The 26219-nt window shown below is 27.4% G+C and overlaps 1 protein-coding gene across 1 annotated transcript in view; it reads left to right on the forward strand.

The window, feature by feature from the left end:
- nonC (serine/threonine-protein kinase Smg1) overlaps window positions 1–26219 on the forward strand; it is a 254741-nt gene that overhangs the window by 183108 nt on the left and 45414 nt on the right. The window contains exons 38-43 of the mRNA XM_075368488.1: window positions 14990–15125; window positions 15252–15384; window positions 15519–15792; window positions 18016–18162; window positions 21612–21802; window positions 25258–25559. Coding sequence (XP_075224603.1) covers window positions 14990–15125; window positions 15252–15384; window positions 15519–15792; window positions 18016–18162; window positions 21612–21802; window positions 25258–25559 — 1183 coding nt within the window. The remainder of the gene's footprint in view (window positions 1–14989; window positions 15126–15251; window positions 15385–15518; window positions 15793–18015; window positions 18163–21611; window positions 21803–25257; window positions 25560–26219) is intronic.

Raw genomic sequence — 26219 nt, forward strand, 5'->3', positions numbered from 1 at the left:
TTTAAGGTGGAATTTTGAAAAATCTAGAAATTGGTTTTTAGATATTTACATGAAACTTATCCTCCAAAGATGAAGTTAATATCTTCATTTGTTAGTGAGAAATTAAATAGTAAATTTCATTGTTATTTCATTTTAACCCTTTAAACTTATTTCAAAGTTTAATTTCAATGAATTTCAAAAAGTACTTCTTAAGAGGAAACATATATACCATAAGAGGAACATATATACAAATTTTCACCAGTTAATCTTCCATAATTTTTGCTGGGTGTTGTTAAATAGTGTGTCAGTCAGGACATGTTCTTTTATAAATATAGATGTAGCTTAGTTTTCTATTTATTTGTTCTAACATGAGAATGTTAATAATATTCTTTGTTTGTGAAATGTAATTGATGTGAATTAAATTTTTAAATGACTAGCCGATTTCATTGTATGAAAGTATTTAAATGTAAATTACTTTCTCTAGTTTCCTGTTTTATAATTTTAAAAAGTATAGTTAAATTGCTATTTTATAAATAGTAACAAATTACTTGAAATTATCAAAGAATGTTTGTTATATTAGGTTTTTATTTTTAATTTATGCAGACATATTAGTGCTTGAACGGTAATAATAAATTGCTAATTTTTTTCTTTTTTTGCAATTATTAATGTTAAAACTGAGTTTTTGCAACTTTTAAAACATATTATATTTGCTATTTATAGTACACGTACATATACATGTAATGAAGTAATTTGCAAATGCCATTTTAATTATAATGTTAATTTTTATAATGAATATGCGCAGTATTCAAAAGAAAAAATTTGTTATAGGAAGAGTAATTGAGAGTGTGAAAGAGAGGAATGGGTGTATAACATTATAGTTTAAATTCATTCACTGTGACTGAATCAGGTAAAATTAAATTAAAAAATACTCCTTTCACTATGATTAATGTAATATAAAATCTTATTGTACATTCATGAACATGTGCAGTGCGCACACACACACACACACACACACACACACACACACACACACACACACACACACACACACACACACACACACACACACACACACACACACACACACACACACACACACACACACACACACACACACACACACACACACACAATATGAACTGTTTAAAACATCATCCAATAAGGAGCAAAATTTTAGTAAATTTAATTGATTTATCACCTTTTTCTAATACAAATCAAAATAAACATATTTCTAAAAGCTCATGCAGTGATTTTATTTCTAGATTCATGTGTATTTACTTGTCCTTCGGGGTTTCAGGATAGAGGTCGCTGAATCTAACAATAAATAAAAATAATTGGGTCCTTATTAAAAAGTATTTAATTTGTCAGATTGCACTCCCTCTATCGTTAAAAGAATTATTCCTAAAATGATATCTTTTGTTTAAACTTTGTATGTAACATAAAATAATTTTAAAAAATGTTGTTAAAATATTAATAAATAAAAGGGAAATTTGTATTGATGTTTTACCAGACTGGTCATCCTGTCCAAAAACTTTGGTTATATAAGTAAAGCATCTATCTATATTATAAGATTAAAACATTTCACTAATGACAACAATTTCTTTTATTTTTTATATCGTTATAAAAATGTATGCTAATAATTTTACCTTTGTAATGCTGTTTACAAAATAAAAATATCATTTTTTTAGTAATGTAATTTTCAACAGCTTTTGATTACTTATTTTTTGAATAGTTCATTTGGAGGTGTAATTTGAGATTTGTAAATGGAGTATCACATTTGGGATTTTTCATAGTTTCATTAATTTTTTTTTTTTATGTATATTATTTTTAATGATAAAAAAACACAAAAAAGAGATAATAAAACCAACTCAAAAAAATAAAGTAAAAATTAAAAATAAATAATTTTTTAGTTAATTATTAATTATTAACACAACTTCTCCTACCAATTTTCTTGAAGGTTCTTATAAAAAATACTTTGAATATCTGAATGTCATTTGGCCATAATTATATATCATTTGCCTCAAACATTCCAATACTAAAAAATAATTCAAATAAAAAGAAAAAAATTGAATCTTTGTTGACTAAGGAAATTTTTCACTTGAAAAATTTACCGTAGTCAACATTATTAATAATAAATTTTGTTGTGAACTATATGAGGGGGATTTATATAGTACAAAAGAGATTATTCAGAATCTATCCATTTGGTTAGGCTTGAATACCCAGTTAAAAAATTTAGTCTAATTATTCCTTGTTTTTAATTTGATTAAAAATGGTATACTGATTTACCTGTTAATAATTTATTTAGTTTAAATTACCATTTTATAATGTACATAAATGATTGAAGTTGAAAATTACTAGATTATTTTTGTAATTTGTTGTCCCATGTTTTCATTAGATTTCACTGTTTCTGCGCGTTTGTAAATGTTGTATGTAACAATTTATTGAATTTACTTTTATTTATCTTAAAATGTTATAGATTAATGAAATTTTGATATGCGTTCTAACGTATGCTCTCTTACATATATAGTGTGTGCACATGTTAAGGAGCTTTTATTTGAATGGTAGTCGTGAAGTTTTTATGTCAAGTGTTTTAAATTCTTTTTTTAATAGAAATATGAGTTTCCTGTAATTAAGTAGCAGCAGAAGTAATAATAGTAATAATTACAATAATAATGATGGTGATGATGGTAATTTACTGTTACAGTATTTCATATTTTATATCTAATTTATAATGCCATATTTAGTTTATTTATAGTACAGTAAGAATTACTTTTCTGTTTAAATTGTGTTTATTATTGAATTGTTATATTATAAAGCATACTGTATTTTAATTTTGTTAATCGTGTAATCTTACATACAATATATATCAATACTGTACAAATATTTTGTTTTGTAATTACATAAAGGTAACTATTATATGAGAGAGTAACATACTGATTTGACAGTCAAATAATGTGTTTACTGTTTATTAATAAATATCCAAAGCATTGATAGAAATTGAACCTGTCTTGTTTAACTTGGGTAATCTATGGTAATCAGATTGTTAAATGTAGAGAAAATAAAAATTTTAATTGAACTTTATACAACTGTTTTCAGGATGCTACTCCCTGAGAAATTGTAACTGTTGTGAAGTCATTAGTTTATTAATTGGTTCTAATTTATTATGTTACCTAGATCCTGAATGTTAAAAATTTTTTACCCTCATTTCTCATATGTGTGTTTATTTCCATTATGTAATAAAATGGATGAGTTTTTATGAAATATTTTTAAAGTTCCTTTACTTAAGTAAGAACTATGAAAAGTGCTCATCACAACACAAAATAGCCAATGGATCCTTAGTAGAAAAGGAAAATGTCAGAGTAGTGGTTGGTACTGTCACAGATAATATTGTAATTTTTTCATTAGGTCTGTTGGTTTAATCTCTAAGAAATCAGCAAGATTGTAGTTTATATGTGTAGTGGATAAATGTGTGCAATTATAGGGGTTTTTCAGAGTATGGTAGTTATAGGCATTCTGGAATTAATATTTTGAGTGCATGGCTCAAGTACATTTACATTGCATATTTGGGTTATTTTCAGTCTGTAAGCTAATCCTGTAGGCAAAATTATATATATATATATATATATATATATATATATATATATATATATTGTAAAATGGTATTCTTATGAGTATTTTTAAGGCAGAAACTGATTATAATGACTAAATTGATAATTTATTATCTTGAATTATGAATTATTAATGGCATTTGTTGAAATGGTCATTACAAAAAAAGATCACCTTGGAATAAGAAAGACAGAAATATTTTGAATTCATTAGGTCAAATTATTAGTTAATTTGTTAAAGTTGTATAAACTTGTTTTGCTGTAAAATTTTTTAGGAACTAAATTTTATATATGTTGGTTTATTTTTAGATCATCATTTGATGAATTAAAACTGAGTGTAATAAGATTTAGAAGGTTTAAGTTAAAATCAAATCTTAAATCACGGAATAGTATTATTGTCAAGTGGTAATTTCTCAGTGAACCTTTGCCCTGTGCAAGATGACTACATTCAAATAATTCTACAGACTTTCAACTTATTTGTTTAGTTTCTCATGTCCATTATATGTGTGTTTTAAATTCTTTTAGCAAATTTGTCTTCCTGCAATTGACTATTGCTTTGTAAATAAATAATGAAGGAACGAACGGTTATTAATTTTTTGTCTTCAGAATGCTGTTAGTAGATTTTGTATTTTTCTATCCATAGAATGTACTGTAACTAATTGGTTTTTTCTGTACCCCTAAAACTTTTTCAGGGCTTTCTTGGTGTTGAAATCTTTTAACAAACTTATGAATTATTGCATTTATTTTGAGGCAGTGTTGTTTATCCAGCCTAGAATGTTGATTTTTCTTTTTTTACAAATATTTGGCAAAGTTTATTTTCATTGGTCTTCTGTATGACCTAGCAGATTAACACAGCTAGTGCATACTTTCAAGTAGTGTAGATTGATTAGTTTGCCATTATTTTATTGATTAAATTTACTAATCTAATTTTGTGTGTGTGTGTGTGTGCACACATGTGTCCAAAAATGGGTAGGGCCCATGCCTTTATATCTTAATGAGCTGTTCATTTTTGCTAAAAAAATGTTATTTAACAGATTAAAATTTTCTCATTTTATCTTACTCCATATATTTTTATATTTAAAAGGTTTTACTGTTCTTATTATTATTTATTTTTTAACAGTAGATATTTCTGTATAGACGAACAAGGTTCTTTGCTAATTTATATTAATTGAGAATGTGATGAGTAACAATTAATATATGTAATTGTTATACTAACATCATATTCTCTATACTTAAGAATATAGTTTTACTATGCTGTATGATTTTATTTTGGTAAATCTATATGATAATATTCTGAACTTATAAAAGTAATAATAGTTTACTTTATTGTGTAGTTTTGATATTTTGATACCTTTAGTATTAATTTGGCACTTTTTAAAATTTTAGAGAAAATATTAAGTAAATTCTAGAGAATATAAAGGAAATTCTATTATTGTTAATTTATTTTTATAATTTATTTCTTTTTACAGTAAAGTGTATCCTTTAAGTGAATCTTTATGTATGATTGTTTTTAGAACTAGTGACTAGGCTTTGTCCGATTGACTGATTTATTTGGACTTTAAATTGCAGATTTCAAATTTAACAATTTCTAATGATGCCGGTGACCTTTCAGGTAGATTTATGTTAGAGAACAGATCTTGTTTCTTTGAACTGATTGAATCAGCATCATATATTGCTTTCGTATGATAGCTCCTTTTTATATGCATGTCAAAATGCACATTGATAAAAGTTATTGAATTCAGTTCAGCATACCACAAAAAATATGGCATTTTTTCTTATGTAGAAAACATGGTAAACAAATTAACACACCTCCACAACAATATAGACTGATGCATGATTAAAATGGCTGTTACATAAACTTCTTGGGTTGAGGTTTTCAGTGTAACCAACATGATTTCTCAATGTTTAATATCCTGATCTTAGCCGCTTGAAACCCGCCACCATTCTTTTATAATGGCTCTATTTAAATTTGTGTTAAATTTAATTACTGATTTCTTTTTAATATTTATCTGAAGAAATAACTAGTGATACTGTGATACCGAATTTTAGTTGCTCTGATACAAAACTGAATGAAATTGAATTAAATTTCAATTGGTTCAATTTCCTACTATGAAAATATTCAGAATGAAAATAGTTCCCCCCCCCCTCTCTCTCTCTCTCTCTCTCTCTCTCTCTCTCTCTCTCTCTCTCTCTCTCTCTCTCTCTCTCTCTGTGTGTGTGTGTGTGTGTGTGTGTGTGTGTGTGTGTGTGTGTGTGTGTGTGTGTGTGTGTGTGTGTGTGTGTGTGTTTTACACGCTGAAACTGACTGTCTATTTAATATATTTGTTGTACATAAAGTTCTTGATAGCAGTATTTCCTTTTATAATTAAATACTACCAGAGCTAATCTTTATTAGCTCTTAAACCTTAATGTACAAATAATAGCACTTATCAAGTGTGTGACCCCCTTCTATTTAATGAAAATTAGGAAAATATTATGTAGATCTATTTATTTAATTTTCTTTTTAGAATGTTACTTTAGTAATAATAGTATTTATAAATGACTATTTGTATCTATTCTAGTGAATTTTGTGAAACAAATTTTATTTTTATATATAGGTTTGACCTTATTTTAAAATGTGAGGTTTTTTGGGTTAGCTTTCATTGTGTAAATATTTGTATACAACTCCGTTACCTCTATTTATAGTTTATATTGTATTTCTAAATCCTTTTCATTATTTATGTTAATAATTATTAAGAGAAAATCAGTTATTTGAGTGGAAATATATACTGTAGTATTCATTTTTAATCTTACTTAATAAATTTTATAAATAAAACTACGTGTTTTACAGTTAAACACAGCCTGTCTTTTTTTCTTAATATATATAATGCATTTAATATATAATGCACATTATTATCAGTTTTTTATTTTTATATTTCATTTATTCTGATCCTTTTTTTGCTTTTTCTGATTTAAGTTTCATCCATCTTTCTTGTTGTTTTTTTTATGGAAGTCTCTGTTACAATCCTAAATTATGTTTTTGTTTGTTATATTTCCATACTTAAAAAAGTTTATTTGTTATAATTATTCCATTAGTCTTTTGAAACATTGTTTCATTGGCTACCTCTAGTATAGCCCTTTGTTAGTCTTACTTTGCAGCTAATGATTGTCATTTGATACTTAATACACTCATACATATCATCCTCATTCATCCTCTGAAGTCAAAAGTTAGCAGGCTATACTGTACACAAGTTGATGGATAAAATTTATTTTACATATTTCCTAAATGTGCACAAACTACAGACATTAGATCCAAAGTGTCTAATGTCTGTAATTAGATCCAAAGTGGTTTTCTTAACACTACTACTTTCATTAAAAAAAAATTAAAAAACTGTAAAACTTAAAACATGAGCTTAAACCAAAATAAATTGTTAATGCTTGAAGACAGTCACAAATAAATCTAAATGTGTAAAAAAAAGTTGTGTTTTTAAATTAAAAATTAAAGAAGTGAGAGAAATATTTAAAACAAAATAGAAAATTTAATTCAAAAGAATAAAAAATTAATATTTTCCAAAAATTAATTTTAAATAAAATAAAAATAAAAAGTGCACACAAATCAGACTATATTAACTATTAATTATACATAATTATATGCTTAAGTAAACAACTATTAAATATATTATTTTTATTTATTATAGCCAATCACATTAAAATGTGCATATCCCTTGACTGTTCTAAGTGTGTGCATTCTTATGCAGTGTGTGTGTGTGTGTGTGTGTGTGTGTGTGTGTGTGTGTGATTTATTGCAAATCACTATAGTGATAAATACCACTACATAGTTGATAATGTTTAGTTTTTTATGTTGATGACTTTTGCAATAATTATTTTTGCAGAGGTATACATTACAGTTGGGTGTGGGTGTATGTTAATTTATATATGTGTATATTATAGTATTAACCCCATTTCTCTTTTTAAGTGTAAGTACATCATGACCCATATTTATTTATATCATTAGAAAATATTGAATTTTATTTCTGTATGTATATTCTATTTTGCATTAAAAAAGTAAAAAATAAATATTATGGTATGAAAATGCTGCTAATAATACTGTATAGTGTGCTGTTTGTAATCCTAGTACATTTAATGATTTTTTTCTTAAGTTAAATTTATGTTAATAGTTCAAGAACCAACTAATCTGTTTAGGTGTAGATTATTTTAATTATATTTTGCACACTACTCATTAAATAGTTGTTGAAATTATTTTAAAAATGTAATTACATTTCTTTAAAAAGTATGATTATAAATTATTTCTAGATTTTTATTATTAGATAGTTGTACTTTTGGGTATGTTGAAATGCCATTATTCAACACTTCCTATTATATATGAAAAATTCACAGACCATATTGACTATTTAACTATGTGGTCTCTACTCGTTTGGTTGTAATTAATGAAAAATAATGGCATGGTAATTCTAGGATATAACATAGTTATGTACTCACTGCACTTCTTGATCAAGAGATACAGTTACAGCCTAAACAAAACTTCACTACATATTTTGGGCACTTTTAATAATTATGTAATACCACTTGTTTTAGACGTATCCATATTTATGAATATGAAACGTAGAGAGAAAATAAAATGGAAATGATGTAACAGATTAGTGATTTGAAGGAAGGAGACTTGCTGCCTCATAATTTCTGTTTTGTTGTTTGTACAACACAACACTTATTTCAGTAAAACTGAATTTTTCTGTGTTGTCTTAAGTAAGGAATATCTATTACTGATTTATAATAATTAGGAATTTATGTTAAACTCGGCTAGTCATGGGTCATGGGAGTTGGGTTTTCTGACAAGGACTGATATATATTTCAGCTGAAATACCATCCATTTCATTTTCCCTATTAAAATTTAACATGTACGAGGTTGTAATAAATAAATTGTCATTTACACAATATTTGTAAATAGAAGAAATGTTCCTACTCAGTGGAAAATTGTGAAAAAATTTTGATCAGAACATTTTTTATATGACATGCAAGTCTGTAATAAATTTTTAATTAAAAAAAAAATTAGCGCCTGGTTTTTGTTTTTAATTGTTTGGAATTGTTTTTGTTACTGTGTAGTAGATTTTGAACATGTAAGATTTTAAATTTAATTTTGCATTGCAATTCTAATTTTCATAATAAAGAGAATTACTGCTTAAGGTTTTTTTAAATTATTGAATGAAAAGTATTATGTAGTGTGTTAAAATATATGCACTATATAATAGCCATGTTGACTTTATAAATTGTTTACCGTAGCAACTGAGATTGAAAAATTTATTGCTAAACTAACCGAGAACTTATAATTATTAAATATTAGAAGTGTTTGTGTACACCAAAAATTAAAAAATCAGTTTTTAAATTTCTGAATTAGCTCTTTCTATACTACAGCTTGATTTAGAAAATACAGTTTCCATCAGATTAGTAGGGTTTATTTAGTGTATCATCTTTCTATACAAAGCCCAAAAGACCTATGAAAGCAGGCACAATTATATTTTATATTTGTTTACAGGCATATTATTAAATAATTGTTTTTATTACTTGCCTTTATTTTAAATTGATGTCTTTGAATCCTTTTACCTAATTTTAGTTAGTGATTTAAAAATGATTTTCCTTTTTGGTCTGTTTTTATTACAATAAATTTTTATATTAATTTTTTTTTTTTTGTAAAAATCCAATGAAAATTTTAATTAAAATTTACTTTTACTATACACTTCCACATTTATTCACTGAACACCAATAAGCCAGATAGATAAAATATATCACACCATCATAATTAAATTTACTATTGTGTATATATATTATGTGTTTAATGACTTAATTTTGTGTGTTAATATGTGACATGTGCAGTGTATATAATACACTCTCACTATAACCGGTGCACTGTATTGGAGCCAAACTAATCATTTGCTCAGTTAGCTTCAAGCGTGCCTCCCCTCCACTTTTACTACATTGTTTTATTTCCCCCTCCTTCTTTTTCTTTTCATCTTTCATCAACCCCTCCCATCTTTATTCCTTTTTCATATATACCAATTTCATTTTACTTACTGTCCTATTGTTTTGTTTTGGTTTGCTCATTTTCTTCTGCATTGTGTTGTAAATAATATTATTGTCCACTACTTAATGTTTTTTTTGTATTTTAAATATTTGCATTTATTTATTACCTAACACTTAAGTCATTTATAGTGTTTCATTTCAAGTGTTTATTTAGGTAATTAGATTTATTATTATTTCCAAGTAACTGAATGCCACCCACATGGTTTATTCTATGAATGTATGTTTATAATATACTGTTTGTATAAAATCTGTGCTGTACATAGTGTGTTGATTGGTTGAAATATTAAACTTTTTTCTGAATTTTATTTTATATTTACTCAATTTTGTTTTTTTGATTTTAAGATATTTTGAGATTTTAATAATAATTAATTAAATTAAAAATATATATTTTTAATAAAAACAATTCCTTTTCATTTAGGATATGTTATTGAATTTAAATTTTAAGAGGACCTCCAGCCATTAACGTAATTTTTTGCTGCTATCCCTGGTAGCATGTAGGAAGTGGGAAACTGGCATTCCATATGTAAAGTTACAGTTTCACTGATCCCCATTAAGGAAATCCTCAGGTAGTAGTATCAGATCATTACAGATTTAGATAAGGTAATTGTCAGATAATAATTTTCATGATAATCATTCAAGGAAATGAGAAGGATTCAGTAAGGAGAATGGTAAAAAAAGAGGATGATACATTTACAGAGGGTGTGTTTCCATTTCTTGTTCTGTGCTGATGATTTCAAGTAACTATCAGAACAGGATATTTTGATACTGGTCCCTGTAAGATTGTAAAAAATGTATTTCTTATTCTTTTTATTTACAGGAATCAGAAAATCTGAAGTTATTTTTCTTGTTTACAGATAAATGATTCTGTAGAGCTATTTATTTTATTAATCTTTTCATCTGTTTGAAATGTCTTCTGAGAATTTTCAGTCGGTTCAGTATTTAGTTTAATTTCAATATTTCTCTATTTAATTTCTGTTGGAGCCCGTAATTACACTGTTGAATACTTGCACATATGTAAATTTTTGTTAACGTTCCTTTCATAGTTTTATTAATAGTTGATATTTTTTAAGTAATAGATTTCAACACCACTTTTGATTTAATTCTTCCTTCAGTTTATGGGGGTCCCTTTTCAAACTCAGTTTTCTGTATGTTGCTAATTTCACTGATTTGACGGCTTTGCTTTTTAGCTTTATTCAGAATTAGAGTTTTTTCTTCTGTTTATTCACCTACAAAAAACATTTTTTTCAATAATATTAAATTGAGGTAATTATTTTCATTCCTATGAATCCTAATGTTTTTCTTTTGGATGACTCTCAAATTTTGTAACTCCCTCCTAGTTAAAACTATGTTTATATTTAATATTAAGTGGAAAATTTTGTTTTTTGTTACAAAATTTTACTCTATAGTATTATTCCTTTATGTTTTTAGATAAGGAAATGTTTTTACCCTTAGAAAAAACTGTATTTGATAGGTTCTACTCATTTTGGTTGTGTAAGCAAAATATTTTCATAGTTTCATTTAGACTTCAAAGTTTTTTGTTTTTGTTAAATTGAAATTTTTTCTGAAATAATATGCTTAAGGTAATTGTAACCTTGATTTTGTATGTAGGCAATAGGGTAACCTACTTTTTTTTTAACAAATAAATAAAAGTAATAAGTAAATAGAAAATATTGACAGTTTTGCTCGCTCAATTTTAAGTCGTGCATAGATGTGCACCTAAGTCAGTAAATTATTTAAAATATGCCTTGATTTACTAATGTCAAATACCAGGATATTTTCATTAGTTAATGACCAGATAAAGAAAGAAATAATGTTGATTATTCTTTAATAGAAGTGTTTTTTAATGTGTTTTAAGAATGTCACTAAAGACCTACATTTTTAATAAAGAGTAATACAAAAAAAAAATTACTGTAATGTATAATAATATAATAAAATGCATTTATTTATGACTTTCTGATTAAATAGGTTTTATATTCTTATAATATCATTTTATTATCAATGAACCTTTAAACTTTAAATTTGAATTTCATATTGATGTATATTAATTATCAAATGTGATTATACTACATTGTTATGTGTTAATAATGAAATATTAATGGTAATGCTATTATAAAAATAGAATTTTGTAATCTTTATGTAAAATTTAAGTAATATTGTATTATATATTAGATAACAATATTAATTTTTAATCTTGATAATGAAGATAAATGATTAAACCAATTTATATTAGTGATATGAAAATTAGGTTTATATAATAATTGATAACTATTGTTTATGTGCATATATATATATTGAGAACTTTATTAACGTCACCGATAATTAAGTTAACGTTTATATAAAAACATATAGATTTTAATGTATTTAGTTGTTTTTACCAACCAAATTAGTCTATACAAGTATTATGATGGAATAACATGTTATGATAAACTTATATTTTTTTAGCACCTGGTTTTGAAAAAATAATGAAATTACAATTTAAAGGTGTATTTGTATAAGAACAATTTGTATGATCTATATTTTCTTTTATGAGTAAATTAATTTTCTTAATTTAGGTATTTTATTTTTTCAGTTTACTTAATAAATTTTTATTAGTTTTTTCTTTCATGTAATATGATATATTTTCTAAATATAGCTGTAATCAGTTTTTTAAATCAATGTAAAAATATTAATAGCGTTAATTAACTTCAATTTCTTACATAAATTCAGTTTGTAGAGACAAATTTTTTATGATTTTGTATATAATTTATTACCTCAGTTAAAATTCATATGTACAAGCACGTTAATGATAACTGATTTTTCTCACACAAAAAGATTAAAATCTTTTTTTTTTAATTTTATTTTGTTTGCTTTTAATTTTTCTTATATATGAATTTAATCATAATTTTTTTAAATTGATTTCATTAGGTATAAAGTGATCATAAAACATATTGTTACATCTGAGAATGTAATGAATTTAAAAATAATTTACCAGTTTGTGTAAAACTATTTTTATATAATTTTAGAACAAGTTAAGCTGTTTTCCTTATTTTTTAAATATGTTTAATAGTATTTATTTCAACTTGAGTATAAGTATAAGTACTTATTTGTTTGACGTTGTGGTTAAATTTAATAGCCGATGGCTAAGAGATGGTTGAGGTCATAAATCGATAATGACCCCTATTTGTATGACAGACAGGCAATTCAATGTGGCGACATCTTCCTCTTTCTACTTTTACTCCCTCTCCAAAAGTCTACCTCCCTCTGATTCTTTCCTTGTCTAATCTAACTCTTTCTTTCTTATTCTTTAAATCACTCTATCTCCAGTCAGCTTGATTTGGCCCTCCATTTGTTGACTACTTTGCTCAGCACTGAATCAAAACATTTATAAACCTTGTCACATTTCACTTAACTTTACTATAATGAAATGCCTGCTTGCTTGTGTTTCATCACCACCCCCACCATGTGTGCGCATGCACGCACACACATACACACACACAAATTCTCTTTCTCTGGCCACCCATCAGACCTCTTAAATTTTCTTCTTTACTGCTGGTTACTTCTACTTGACTGCTTTCATTGAGCATGTACATAAAATTTAATTTTATAAATGGTTACATGTGTTAGTATGGTGAGTTTAATTTTAAATTGCCAACCTCCACAGATTAGTAACATCTTTGTCTTTCATTCAAAAGCTACTGTATTAAATCCTAGTCATTTTTTCATTCGCTAAAAATGTATATTTTATTGTACAAAAATAAGGAATAAAGTGTAAACTGTTAATGGGATAAAGCTCTGCAGTTACTGGAGAGAGAATAAAAAAATAATAAAATTAAAAAAAAGTTTGTTTAAAGATAACAATCAGTAGAAATAATTGATTAAAAATCCATGTTCTTTAATAAAAATAAACATATTAAAGATAAAATGTACCTAGTTTTCTAAATATATTGTCTACTATTCAAATAGTTAGTCACATCATGATGGCTGTTTTGAGGCATTCTTTAATTTGCGTGAATTTGTTTTTTTATTCCCTCTGATTTACAGATTGTTTGTACTTTTTCCTTTTTCTGTTTATTGAGCAATTTCAACAACTATATTTTCAATCTGTGCCCTTGAAAAAAATAGTTATATAAAAAAAAAAATGTTCATGTTAAGCGTATTCATGTGAACAGGAAATGTCTTAAATTAAAATTATTTTAATAGATATCTCTTATGTGGTTAGTTTTTGATGGCAATTTAGTTGCCTTCGTAATGAGGTTGGTGTTAGTTAAGTAATAATTATATTACTTCATAATAAGCATCACAAACTATTTATTTTTGTTAGTGTCAGGTCTATGTAAAGCTACTGTCGTTAAAGTTCTTAAAATACATTTGTTTTCTGTGTATAATAATAATAATAATGAGGAATACTATGGAGTCATTGTTTTTTAATTACTTTTATATTTGTCATAGTTTATTATTTGTAATTTATTTATTTTTAACTCTATACCATCTGCATACATCCATGTCAAATATGATATTTTTCATTTGAATCAAAGATCTGTAGACTGTACTATAAATTCAGATGTTAGATAAATGCAATCTGTGGATTATGTTTACATGCCAAAACTTTCTTAGTTTCTTAATGATTTTATGTTCTTCAATTCTTTTGGTGTTATAGAAGATCAGAGATCTTGTTTCCTGATTAGAGATGAGAGAAGTCTATTCTGATCAGAGATAACATTTCTTTTGTATCTGTTATTTTGTATCATTTAGTTTGAATTCTTTATACTTGTTTGTCTTTTCCATTTTTGTTTGTCATATTTTGATTTATTTTACTTTGAATTATGTGTTTTAGTGAGTTTTTTTGTTGATCCCTATTTATTTAAGTATCAGTTCTAGTTAGATTAATTACATTTTTCTGATTATGTGCCAACTAAATTATAAAAAGTGTTCAACATAAATTTTTAACTTTAGACCCTTCAAGTACTAATCCCTAAGAAATTGCAGATGGTGCTGAACAATCTGGTGAAAATAGTATTTAATTTATCATCTTAGCCAAACCTATTTCAAATATTTTTGTGGATTTTCTGTTCTTTTTTCTTCTTCCTTTTTATTTGTAAAAATAACAAAGGTATTTATTTTTATAAGGCTTTGGTATAATGTTCTATTATACTAAATTATTTTAATAAGTTTAAATATTATAAAAAACTTTATAATAATTATCTTAGAATTATGTTATTTTTTATTGATTAACATTTTGATATTTTAACTTTTACTACTTTAATGATTATGATGATAAAAATTTCCTAATTATAAAAATCTGTGTTTTGTGTTGATTGAAAAATGTTTTAGTTCTAATTTGTATTTTACAGGGAATATTCCGTTTGGCATGTGAACATGTTCTTAAAGTGATGAAAAAAGGAAGAGAAACATTATTGACGTTATTAGAAGCATTTGTTTATGATCCATTAATCGATTGGACACCCGGAAATGAAACTGGATATACTGGTAATAAAATTTATAATATTCCATTTTGTTGATATATTGAACATTTTTTAAAGACATTATAGCGAAGTAAATTTCAATCAGTTTGTTTTATTTTCAACTTACCCACTGTTATTAATTTTTTAACAGGTGCTGTTTATGGTGGTGGAAGAGCATTGGCATTAGAAACAAAGCAAAGTCGTAAACAACTTGAAAGGGAAGTTACATGTTCGATGTTTGCTGTTCGCATAGCAGAAATAAAATATGAATGGCTTGAAAATAGGTAACATATAGATTTATTTCTGTTTATACATGTTTGTATTATATGGTATTCTGTGAGTTGTATGTTAACATTACTGTAAAGTTGTAACTATATGATGAATTGAAGTGTTGTATTTTAATATATATTTTTTCCAGAGATAATTTGTTGGCGGAGTTACCACAGTTAATGAATATGTTGGAGAAGTGGTTAACAGAACAATCAGAGATGAAATCAGCAGAAGATAGTTTACAAGAGAGACATCAACAGATGGCTTTATTAAAAGAAGCAGAAGCACATTCTCAGCATTCTTTATACTCCTTACCAACACGTTATGCAGCTCATATGACTGCCACTGATGCCACTAATAAAGCTCGCACTGGTCTTACTGATAAAATAGAGGAATGTGAACGGCAGCTTGCACAGTATAAGGTTTGTATTTTTTAATACTTAAACTGCTTCATAATTTTTTTTACGTTGGTGCCATTATTATATTGCTTAAAATAATTGTCTGTTTGACTGTGGTTAATTTGGATCAATCATAGGGACATTACTTGGTGCTGCTAATAGCCCTCACTTCAAAGTGGTTTTGGTATATAATTAAATGTTTTATCTGTGATAAAACAGATACTTACCTTCTTTAATACCTTAATTGCCATGTACATTTCAATTCACCTCACAATTCACGGGATTTTCTATTGAAGCGCACATTTCAATAATTCACAACAAAGTAGAAAAATCACTGTCCACATGCTACGACAGCTTGATGTGTACTGAATGTAGAAACATTTTGTTGCCAAGGTGGCGGCTTTCTAGGCATAAACGTAAGTTACTTTCTGGACGCCCTGGTATAAATTAGTAGTAGCTAATTCAAACTCCTTTTCATTAAGCTAGTTAATTGAATTTAGCATTCACCTCATAATCAAATTCTTGCTTGATATATATATATATATATAGCTGCACGCGCCACCTTTTACATATCTGTTAGCAGAAATAGCATACTAATTCATAATTATTAATTTTAAAAATATCTATATTTTATTTTTTTAAGGTATGTTCAGTCAAAATAATTTGTGGTTCTAATGATAAAATGTATACTAAGACCAAGAAATTATTCTGCAAGTATTCTTGTTTTGGTGGAAAACCTATTATCTTCCTCCACATTCTCTGTAGTAAAAACATTCTCTTTGGAAAAGCCTAACCCATCATCCCCACTGTTCTCTGGAAGTCATGTCACTACAAGTGTATACTATTTTACATAAAGAGACTTTATCCAGTTTTTCCTCTCATTACATGCAGTGTGGTTTTGTCCCAACACATATTAACCATTAGATTATTTTCCCATGAATTCAGGCATTTAATTTTGGTGTATTTTAAGGCTTCCACATCTATACCATTGCTATGACAAAACTCTAGTTTGACTGACCCCATTTATTTCCATCTGTGATTTCATGATCTTCACCGTCTTATCCATTGATATTTTCAATTTCTTAAATGTTTCCCGTTTTTCTTGCACATTATGCTTTCCCATTTTTCATTTACACTCAAAACTTGAAAAATCACTATTATTCTTTAGAATATTACAGTCTAAACATAAAGCACAATTTTATAACATTATTTTCATTATTTGCACAATCAGACTGTTACAAAAACACATTCCTTCCATTAACAATCACAAACACACTTGTCACAATTTCTTTTTTCATTTCTTCTACTGCAAAACCTCTTGAAAAGAAAGAAAAATTCTCACTTATAAGTAGTAAATGCAATATCTGATTAATAATCTAAATTTATATCAAAATAATAGTGAATTAGTAATAGTAAAATAATTCTGTTTGCGGAGACCCTTTACAACCCTGCACTGTTTCTGTTTACTAAATATATATAGTCTTGTTATAAATGTCTTTGTTGTATATTTTTTGAAAATTTACATATTATTTTATATTATCCGTAGTCCTTAATGAGGAATTCTATTAGCCGTGGTTCCCAAACGATAATAAGCCTTTGGTTTATTTGCCCTTTTAATTAATATTTAAACTAAATCTTTGTTAAAGGATCAAGTTCTTTGGTAAATTTCAGATTGTACATGGTATAGTATATTTCATTTGTATGTAAGTTTATAGATGAAATATATTATAGGAATCAATTTTGTTTCTTAATTAGTAGGACATCATGAATGTAAGGTTTGTTGTTAATAAAAAATGAATAAATTAAAAATATTATTTCTAGCTATTTATAACAGTAATAGTAATAGTAATTTCTCTTATGTTATTATTTATGCATTATCATTTATTATAATATTGGTTTTAAAAGGCATGTTTTTGTAAGAATGCTTTACATCTTCTACCTCTTTTTTATTCATAAATAATTGCTTATTCTTATGTCATTAGTAATTTTTTCAATTAACTATTTTAGAATAAGTTAAATAATTCATAAAAGTAAATATTAATCTTTTGTAGTTATTTTTTTAGGATGATAATATAAGCTGTCTGGATGTTTATACATTTATTTATTTTTATTTATTTAGCATGATCTGCAGGCCACTTGATTAACTTCATCAAGAAATGACTATATACAGGAAACGTTATCCTGTCCTTTCCTGTCCTTTAAACTATTTAAAATGTTGTGTATTTTAACCTAAGTGATTTTTTTCAGGTGGCAGTTAGTTGCTTATCTGGTCCACAGCTGGGTCAGTGGTTATCTGAGGTGAATGCACGACCGAAACGAGACAGTTACTGTAATGTATTTGATCTTATTAAAGAATTTCTTCAGAATGCAGGTCAAAGAGAAATGGTATTACAGGTAAATAATCTGTGTACTTGGCTTCTTTAATTTTCATTATTTGTTAAGGGTTTATTAATTGCTGAATGAATATTAATTCTCTACATTATAATAATGTATAATAATGATAATAATTTATAAAGAAACAAAATGAATTTATTCTTTTTCTTGTTGAGGCTATAATTAATAGGTAAAATTCGGTAAGTGGTTGATGGGGACTTATTTAAAAAGATAGAGCATACAAAACTGCATTCTTCAGGTTTACATTTTGGAAAAAGTGCCTTTTGTAAAGTGTAATGGCACTAATTTTTTGACTATTTATTAATGATATCTCTAGCTATTTAAAAAAAAAATGTATTATAAATATAGTTGTTTTATAGTTTCCATTTTTTCTGTGAAAAAATATATTTGATTGACACTTTTTTTTCAGTGATTGAATTTGTTGACTGCTTTAATTAAGACTGTGGCATAAATCTTTTATGTTAAACGAAGGAAGAAAAAAGTTTAGTGAGCCAGAATCTTTCTTGGGTACTTTATTAATTTATATTGGTAAAAAAAATTGCCAAATTGATGGATGTACATGTACAAGAGCTCTAAAATAAAGATTTCATTATAAAAATATTTAATCTGAAAACTTTATAAATATTTTTTATTTCTCTTAAACTACATACCTTATACTACTCTATATTATCGCCACATGAATTAAGACATTTATCATACAATACACCAGCTTCAATGTGCCCTCATCTTTTTCTTCTGCCACCAGTCCATTTAGTTACTGATTAACAGCATTATTAATTAAGTTTATCATCACCTGCAAATTGCTTACCACTCAAAAATTCTTTCAATTTCCTAAACAAATGGTAATCAGAAGGAGCTAAGTCTGAACTATACAGTTGGTGATTGTAAATTTCCCATCCAAATGTTCTCAGTAAATCATGTGTCGGACTCGCATATGAACGTGCATTATCATGCAGTAGGACGACACCATCGGTCAGCCACCCACGTCACAGATTTTGAATAGTGTGCCGTAACTTACATAGAGTTTGACAGTAGGCTTCTGCATTTATAGTCGTTTCACATGGCATGAAATCAATCAGTTTGTGTCTAACTGGTTGTGGCTTGACCTTGGTTGGGTCAGGTTGGTGATTGAGGATGACGCCATTCAATTGACTGCCGTTTTCTCTCTGGCATGTAATACAAAATCAATGTTTCATCGCCAGTAACAATTGAAGGAACTCATCACCTTTTTCTGGGTAGCGCATCAAAAATTCCAAAGAAGATCCCATTAGGATTTTTTGTGATGTGCAGCACCCAACGTGCACAAACCTTTCTGAAGCTTAAATGGTCATGAACAATGGAACCAATAACAGCTCTTGAAACATCAGGGAAAAGAACAGCCAGGTCGGAAATCATTGAGCAACAATCTTTTCTGATTTCATCATCAACACATTTCAACAAGTCCTCAGTGATTATCTTGGGCCTCCCTGAATGTTCATCATGACATTAATTTTGTTATTTCTAAATCTTTCACACCATTATCAGACGTTTTCTTTCACTCGTTGCGTTATAACCATACATAGCAACCAACTGCCTATGAATTTGTCAGCTTAATGTTTTGATGTTTAAAAAACATATAACTACATATTTCATAGTCGGCAGGAACATCAATTTTCCTATTCATTTTATAATGTGATAACTTGCACATAATCAAAGATACCACAACACGACAACTTTCAGATAACAATGCAGTGTGTACATTACTTATTATGGCCATGAACAACACAGGTTCTCCAACCTTAAGGGAGAAATTTCCCAGCAATCTTTACTTTAGAGATATTCCTTTACATAACGGGCTCTGTAATGATTATGATTTGTGAATTTTGTATTTGTCAAAAATATTACTGTGTTATAATTTTATTTCTATTTTTAAATTATGAAAGAATAAACATTCTGTTGTCCAGTACTAGAATGTTCTGTAATTTATAAAACAGTAACTTTTTCACAAATCCAAAATTCACAAATTATTAAAACAATTTATTTTACTGTAATTATAGAATTAAAAACCAACTGAAGATTGAGGATCGATGAAAATCAATTCTTGTAGTTAATATAAGTTTAACTTATGTAGTTACTGTTTTTGGTGGTTTATATTTCATATAATCAGTATGTTCATATATATATATATATATATATATATATATATATATATATATATATATCTTCATATATATTTATCTATTGTAGTAAAGATGTACCTATTATTATTGATAAAAATATAATCAATTTATTCAGGTACTCAATGTGTATATACTCAAATATATATATATTAATTACTATGATGTGTATATATAAACGCAAATTTCTCCAATCAAGATTTTAAATTATAATCCAAAATTATAACCGGTGGTAACATGTAGCATTTTAAACTAGAAAGGTGATATAAATAGTTTGACTATCAAAGTAATAAAAATGTAAACAAGTGCTTAATGATTGCAAAAGTTTCTAAATATCCTACACCACTGTAAAATATCAGTAGTAATAAATTTTCAAAACCAAAAAAAGCAAGAAGTACGTTGTTGAAATATTGCCATTGTCTTCCTGTTAAGAAAAAAATGTCTAAAATTAATGCTACAATGTTCCAGGATTCAGAGGGCATCTTTAGAAAAATATCAATGTACAATATTATTCATTTCTGTTGAATGATGAACCATTGCAGATAACAATCTGTTCCAATAATGTTCATGTCGTACAGAAAGCTAAGCAGGATTTAATTTTGTTCTTTGAAATAATTAGTGTTACTTCATTAGTTCAAATGGGGATTTCTGCTTTATCCACCATACAGGTCTTGCTGATCCTATTTATACAGTTTGTTCTATTTTCTGAAATTTAGAGGCAAAAGTTTCAATGGAATAACATGACTGAAACAATTTAAAGCTGATTTGAAGCAAACCAATTAAAGGGTTTCTTTGATACAAGAGATTTTCACAATGATGGAACTAGTTCATTATAATCAAGAGGGACTAAATTAAAAAATAATTTTAAAGATTTGATTGCATTGGATGTTTTATTACTGGTGAAATGAATTTGTATAAATAATATATTTCCACTTACCAACAATTTTTTTTAATGTATTATCCAAGCATTTTTAGAGTTATTTCCATCATCAACTATAAATTTGTATCTGTGCATATAATTTTATATGTACGATTATAATTAAAATGAAATTAAAATTATTTTCATAACAGTCAGTCGTCAATAATTAAAATAAGTTATACGTTTAGTAAAATAAAACTTCATGTCAGTAGGATGTTATGAGTGTTAAGAAAATTAAATTATAATTGAAATTCAATAAGTATTTCAAAAATAAAATAATTTGTAAATAAAATTTATAGAAACAAATTTGTTTATAATTGAGTTATTTTCTTATATTTAAGTTTTAACAATGTTATCATTTACTTTTTTTATAGTGTGTACAATGCGAGAATGATCTTAGTGATTTTTGTATACAACAAACACAGTTGACTGCTGCTTCTTTAGAGCTACTTGGGCAGTATGGTGCTATAACTCGTCAATATCCTTTATCATATCTTAAGACTCATAGATTTACTTTATTTAAAGATTGGGCTTGTTCATTGCTTGAATTTATGACACTAGAGAGGTAAGAAGTTGTTTATAATTATTTTAATTGATTTTACTGAATATAAAACATTTAAGGGTATACATATTTCATTACTTGGTATTGCTTTACAATTTAACTTTGAGTATTTTCATAGTTCAAACCATTTAACAAATGCCAAAATTTAAATTTACTTGTAAAAACTGTATTTTAGTGCTATCTTAGGTGGGAGCTTTTTATATTTAAGTTTTTTTTTTCTTTCAATTATTGTTTATTTAAAATGTATTCTTACTTTGAATTTTACATTTATCTATTGAAAATTGAATTAAAGAAAATACTTTTATCATAATTATATTGTGCAAGTGATTGATAATTGCTTGCACCCATTTTGACTTTTTAATATTTAGGTGGGCTCAAATTCTTTTACTTTTCTTTGCATTTTTATGCTGCTGTTTAGAAAATATATTTCTACTTTAATGGGTATTTTATTTTTGTAACCTATGAAAACTAAATATTTTACTTAATCTATGCTAGGTTTATCTTTGTTTTATCTTGTTTTTTATGTGTGGGTGACAGTAATTTTTTGTGATAATTCATGTCTTTAAAAATTAAAAACAAAGATTTTAGGAGGTATGTTCTTGTAGTGATGACATTTGGGACAGAGATAATTGAGGTCTTTGCAGTGAACAAAATAGCTGAATTATAGTTTAGTTTTATTTTTACCTTCAGATAAACGATTCTTAGGGTATCATGTTAGTTTTTCAACTTGCTGTTGACTTTTTATCTATATAGGAGAATTCTGTTTGGTAATGACAGAAATACCTGATGTCATACATGTCTAGAATAAAGATTGCATTCCCAGCGTCGTATGTATAATCTTATTTATTTAAACGGATTTCAAGACTTATACCCAGTAGAGTGTCCTCCCCCTTGTGGTGCTGGAGCATAGTGTTTATTTATTTATATGGTTGGGCAGAAAGTTACCACTTACATATATAGGTGAATAAGTGTATTTTTCCTCTGTGGATATTTCTAGTGTTCCTGTTTTTGTTTTTATCATCTTTCTTAGAAAACAAATATTACTCGGATGAATCAAGATGTGATATATGTAGATATTTAAAGACTGTAATTCAAATTGTTTTGCTTGTGTGATGGTGAGGTAGCTTACAAGTTCAGTCTGTGATAATAGTGTTTAGCTTGTTTTCATGCATGGATTATGCATGAAATTCATGATAAGTCTGATTATATGAAAAAATAAGTGATTAAGCTAGATATATTGGTTACTAAGGAAATTATCAGTGTAAATAGTTATTGTAAAAAAAGTCCTTTAGAATTTTTTTTTTTTTTGCTTGAGATCTCGCCTCCGCTACTTAACAAGCTTGTGTGTGGGAGATGGAAGTGGAATATTGTAGCATATGAAAAATGCCATGCTTGACTGGAATTTGATCCCATGACCTCCAGATGAAAGGCTGAAACACTATCACTCCATCACAGAGATCGGCTAATTAATTAATAGAACATTCTTTTTGATTTGCAGTTATTCTGTGTGATAATAATGTTCAGTTGTAGCATTTAAAAGTAAAATTCCGTGTGAATTTTTCACTTTAGTAGATCCTAAAGGCCCTTCGGGGCCTCGGGAATTTTAAGGTTAACGGTATGTAACTTCGGTTACTACCAATTCTTGGAAAGTGCAGGCCAAAGAAGAATGAAGAGGTCTTCGGAAGAAGAAGAGGGAGAAGAAGATGAAGAAGGAAGACCCACTACTCGTCTCAACATCACGGACTGGAGTCCAGAACAGAGCCCAGCAGAGATGCGTCCTGAAGGGCAGCCATAGCAGAAGCGGATGAAGAGCTTCTACATAACCCTTCCTCTAAAACTTAACAAATCAGCAATTGCGACTCCTCTGGAAAAGGGGACGCATTGCTCCCTCCATATAGTTAGTGCCCCGTTGTGGCGTATTCCTGCTAGCATATAAGCGTAGCACCGAAAGGACTTCAGTGGACGGTCTGAAGGGGAATTACGTCGGGAGGACAGGTTTCATAAGCCTAGCCTTCTGCGGTCGGCCCATAAAATGGGTTCGATAACGCTGGTTCAACAATGGATTGGAATGCAATTAAATCCGTCCTTAAAATACTAAATAATAATAAACAAAACTTGAAAAATTAGACCCGCCATTTAAAAATTAACCTTTTAAAAAAAAACACGCCCGATTAGAATCATCCAGCAGCAAGGGACTCTGTCCAGGTTCTGCGATTTGTAGGGAGAAATAAACTCCCGCCAACATTGCATTCCATTCCAGACCCTAAAGTATTACCTTTTTCATGTTTTTGTTAATTTTTCTCCTGCTTGCAGAGAAAAATGAAATATCTGTTAATTTAATCAACATTGTTTTCTTTTTGGTTGATCATAATTTTTATTTGTTTGTTCCATAGCATTTAAAAGTAATTAGTGATCCTAAGAAATGTAAAATTATACAAAGACAGGTTCATAATGTGTAAACCCACCGGGTTGGTCTAGTGGTTAACGCGTCTTCCCAAATCAGCTGATTTGGAAGTCGAGAGTTACAGCGTTCAAGTCCTAGTAAAGCCAGTTATTTTTACACGGATTTGAATACTAGATTGTGGATACCGGTGTTCTTTGGTGGTTGGGTTTCAATTAACCACACATCTCAGGAACGGTCGAACTGAGAATGTATAAGACTACACTTCATTTACACTCATACATATCATCCCCATTCATCCTCTGAAGAATTATCTAAACGGTAGTTATCGGAGGCTAAACAGGAAAAAGAAAGAAAAAAAGGTTCATAATGTGTAACCTTTAAACTGAGAAATTGTTATTTCAGTTTAATGTTAATTTTTAATGTATTTTTAAAATGTCATTTCTTTTGAAGAACAACATATTTGACAGTTAGTTTTTGTCTGATCTCACTGATACAATATTGTTTTAAACTTTTACTATATCATAGTTTAGAAAGCTGTTACATAAAGTGTGGGGATGGATTGCTGACAATTAGTTATTTGTTATTTGCAGCATCCTGACATGGGATATTAGCCCCTCTAGTATACCATTATAAACTCCAACACTACTTCAGGTAGAAGCACTGTGCATCTATGTGTTAAATGATGCTTTCTAAACTTAACAAGTAATTCATTAGTAGTAAATGTTGTTGAAAATCAAATTTTTGGTTTTAAGTACTTAAAGAGGATAATATATTACGGTTTTATAGGAATTTTTTTCCTCTAAAATTCATTTAAATGAAATTAGAGTTACAAAAAAGTGAAGTGTTCAAATTTATCTGCGTATATGTCATTTTTCCTTAACCTTACATTTATTATTTGTTGGAAAATGATTTATTTATATTATACAATTTCAGTTAAGTATCTGTTCAAGCCTTTTATTGTCTTAATTTACTAGAACTAAAAATACATTTTTTTCATTTTAGAAAGTTTACAGTTTCTTCTATTAGTTTTTAAAATATTGTTGTATTTTATTAGGTGTGAAGAAGTATTAGGTGAAATGAAAGAAGAATTAAATGTTCCTGTAGTAAGCAGTCCAGCATCTCAACAAATAGTTGCATATTCTGTGGGTTTGCATAGATTATTAAATGAAGCTAGAGCAACATTGAATAAATGTATTGAAAGACAGAATAATGCACTAAAAGAATCTAATTTAGTTGAGACTGAATTATCTGTTCAAAGAATCGTAGAAAAGAATCCGCAAGCTGCAGAATTTGTTGTATTAACTGCACTCTGTGGTCTAAATAAACGTTTTCTTATGATGGAAGCAGCTGCAGCAAGTAAATATACATTTCAAGTTTTACATGTAGAATATAATTATCATTAAAAACTTATAAATGCAGTTTATTAATGCAACTGTGATTTATTAAGTCTACTTAGTTACTTTTAAAAAAAAAATTAGTTGTTAGTGGATTTTAGTTCTTTTAAAAAATTAAATACACTGAATACCTTTCTATGTCCAAAATACTAAAAATAATGTGGACTGTTTTTTCTAACATTTCTTCATATCTCTTTATTATCTGATTATTTTATAATTACTTTTTTGAAATTCACCATACTGTTTTGTCCATTTAGTCTAATTTAATGCCTGTTAAGTTGTTCAATGAATTTGGTAAGTTTTTTAGTTTAAGTGTTTTCCTTATCTTTGTAAGAGCTGTTTACACTCCTACCTCAGTTTACAATTGAATGTATGCATGTGCATTCATATTTACACATATTTTTTCTTTATGGTCATTAGCTATTTTATAAATGTATACCAAGCTTAAAGCCTAGGTGTTACTATATCTTATACAAGGATAAATCAAATATAAAAAGAATTTTATTTAAAAAAAAAATTCATTTATTGGAAAATAAAAGGCAAATATAATTTATTTTTCTACTTAGTTTCCTGCTTTAGAAATACATTTTTCCCATTGTAAAATCAAGCTGGTTATATCAGG

Source organism: Lycorma delicatula, chromosome 6 (genome assembly GCF_047948215.1).
Source record: "Lycorma delicatula isolate Av1 chromosome 6, ASM4794821v1, whole genome shotgun sequence".
Lineage (NCBI taxonomy): Eukaryota > Metazoa > Arthropoda > Insecta > Hemiptera > Fulgoridae > Lycorma > Lycorma delicatula.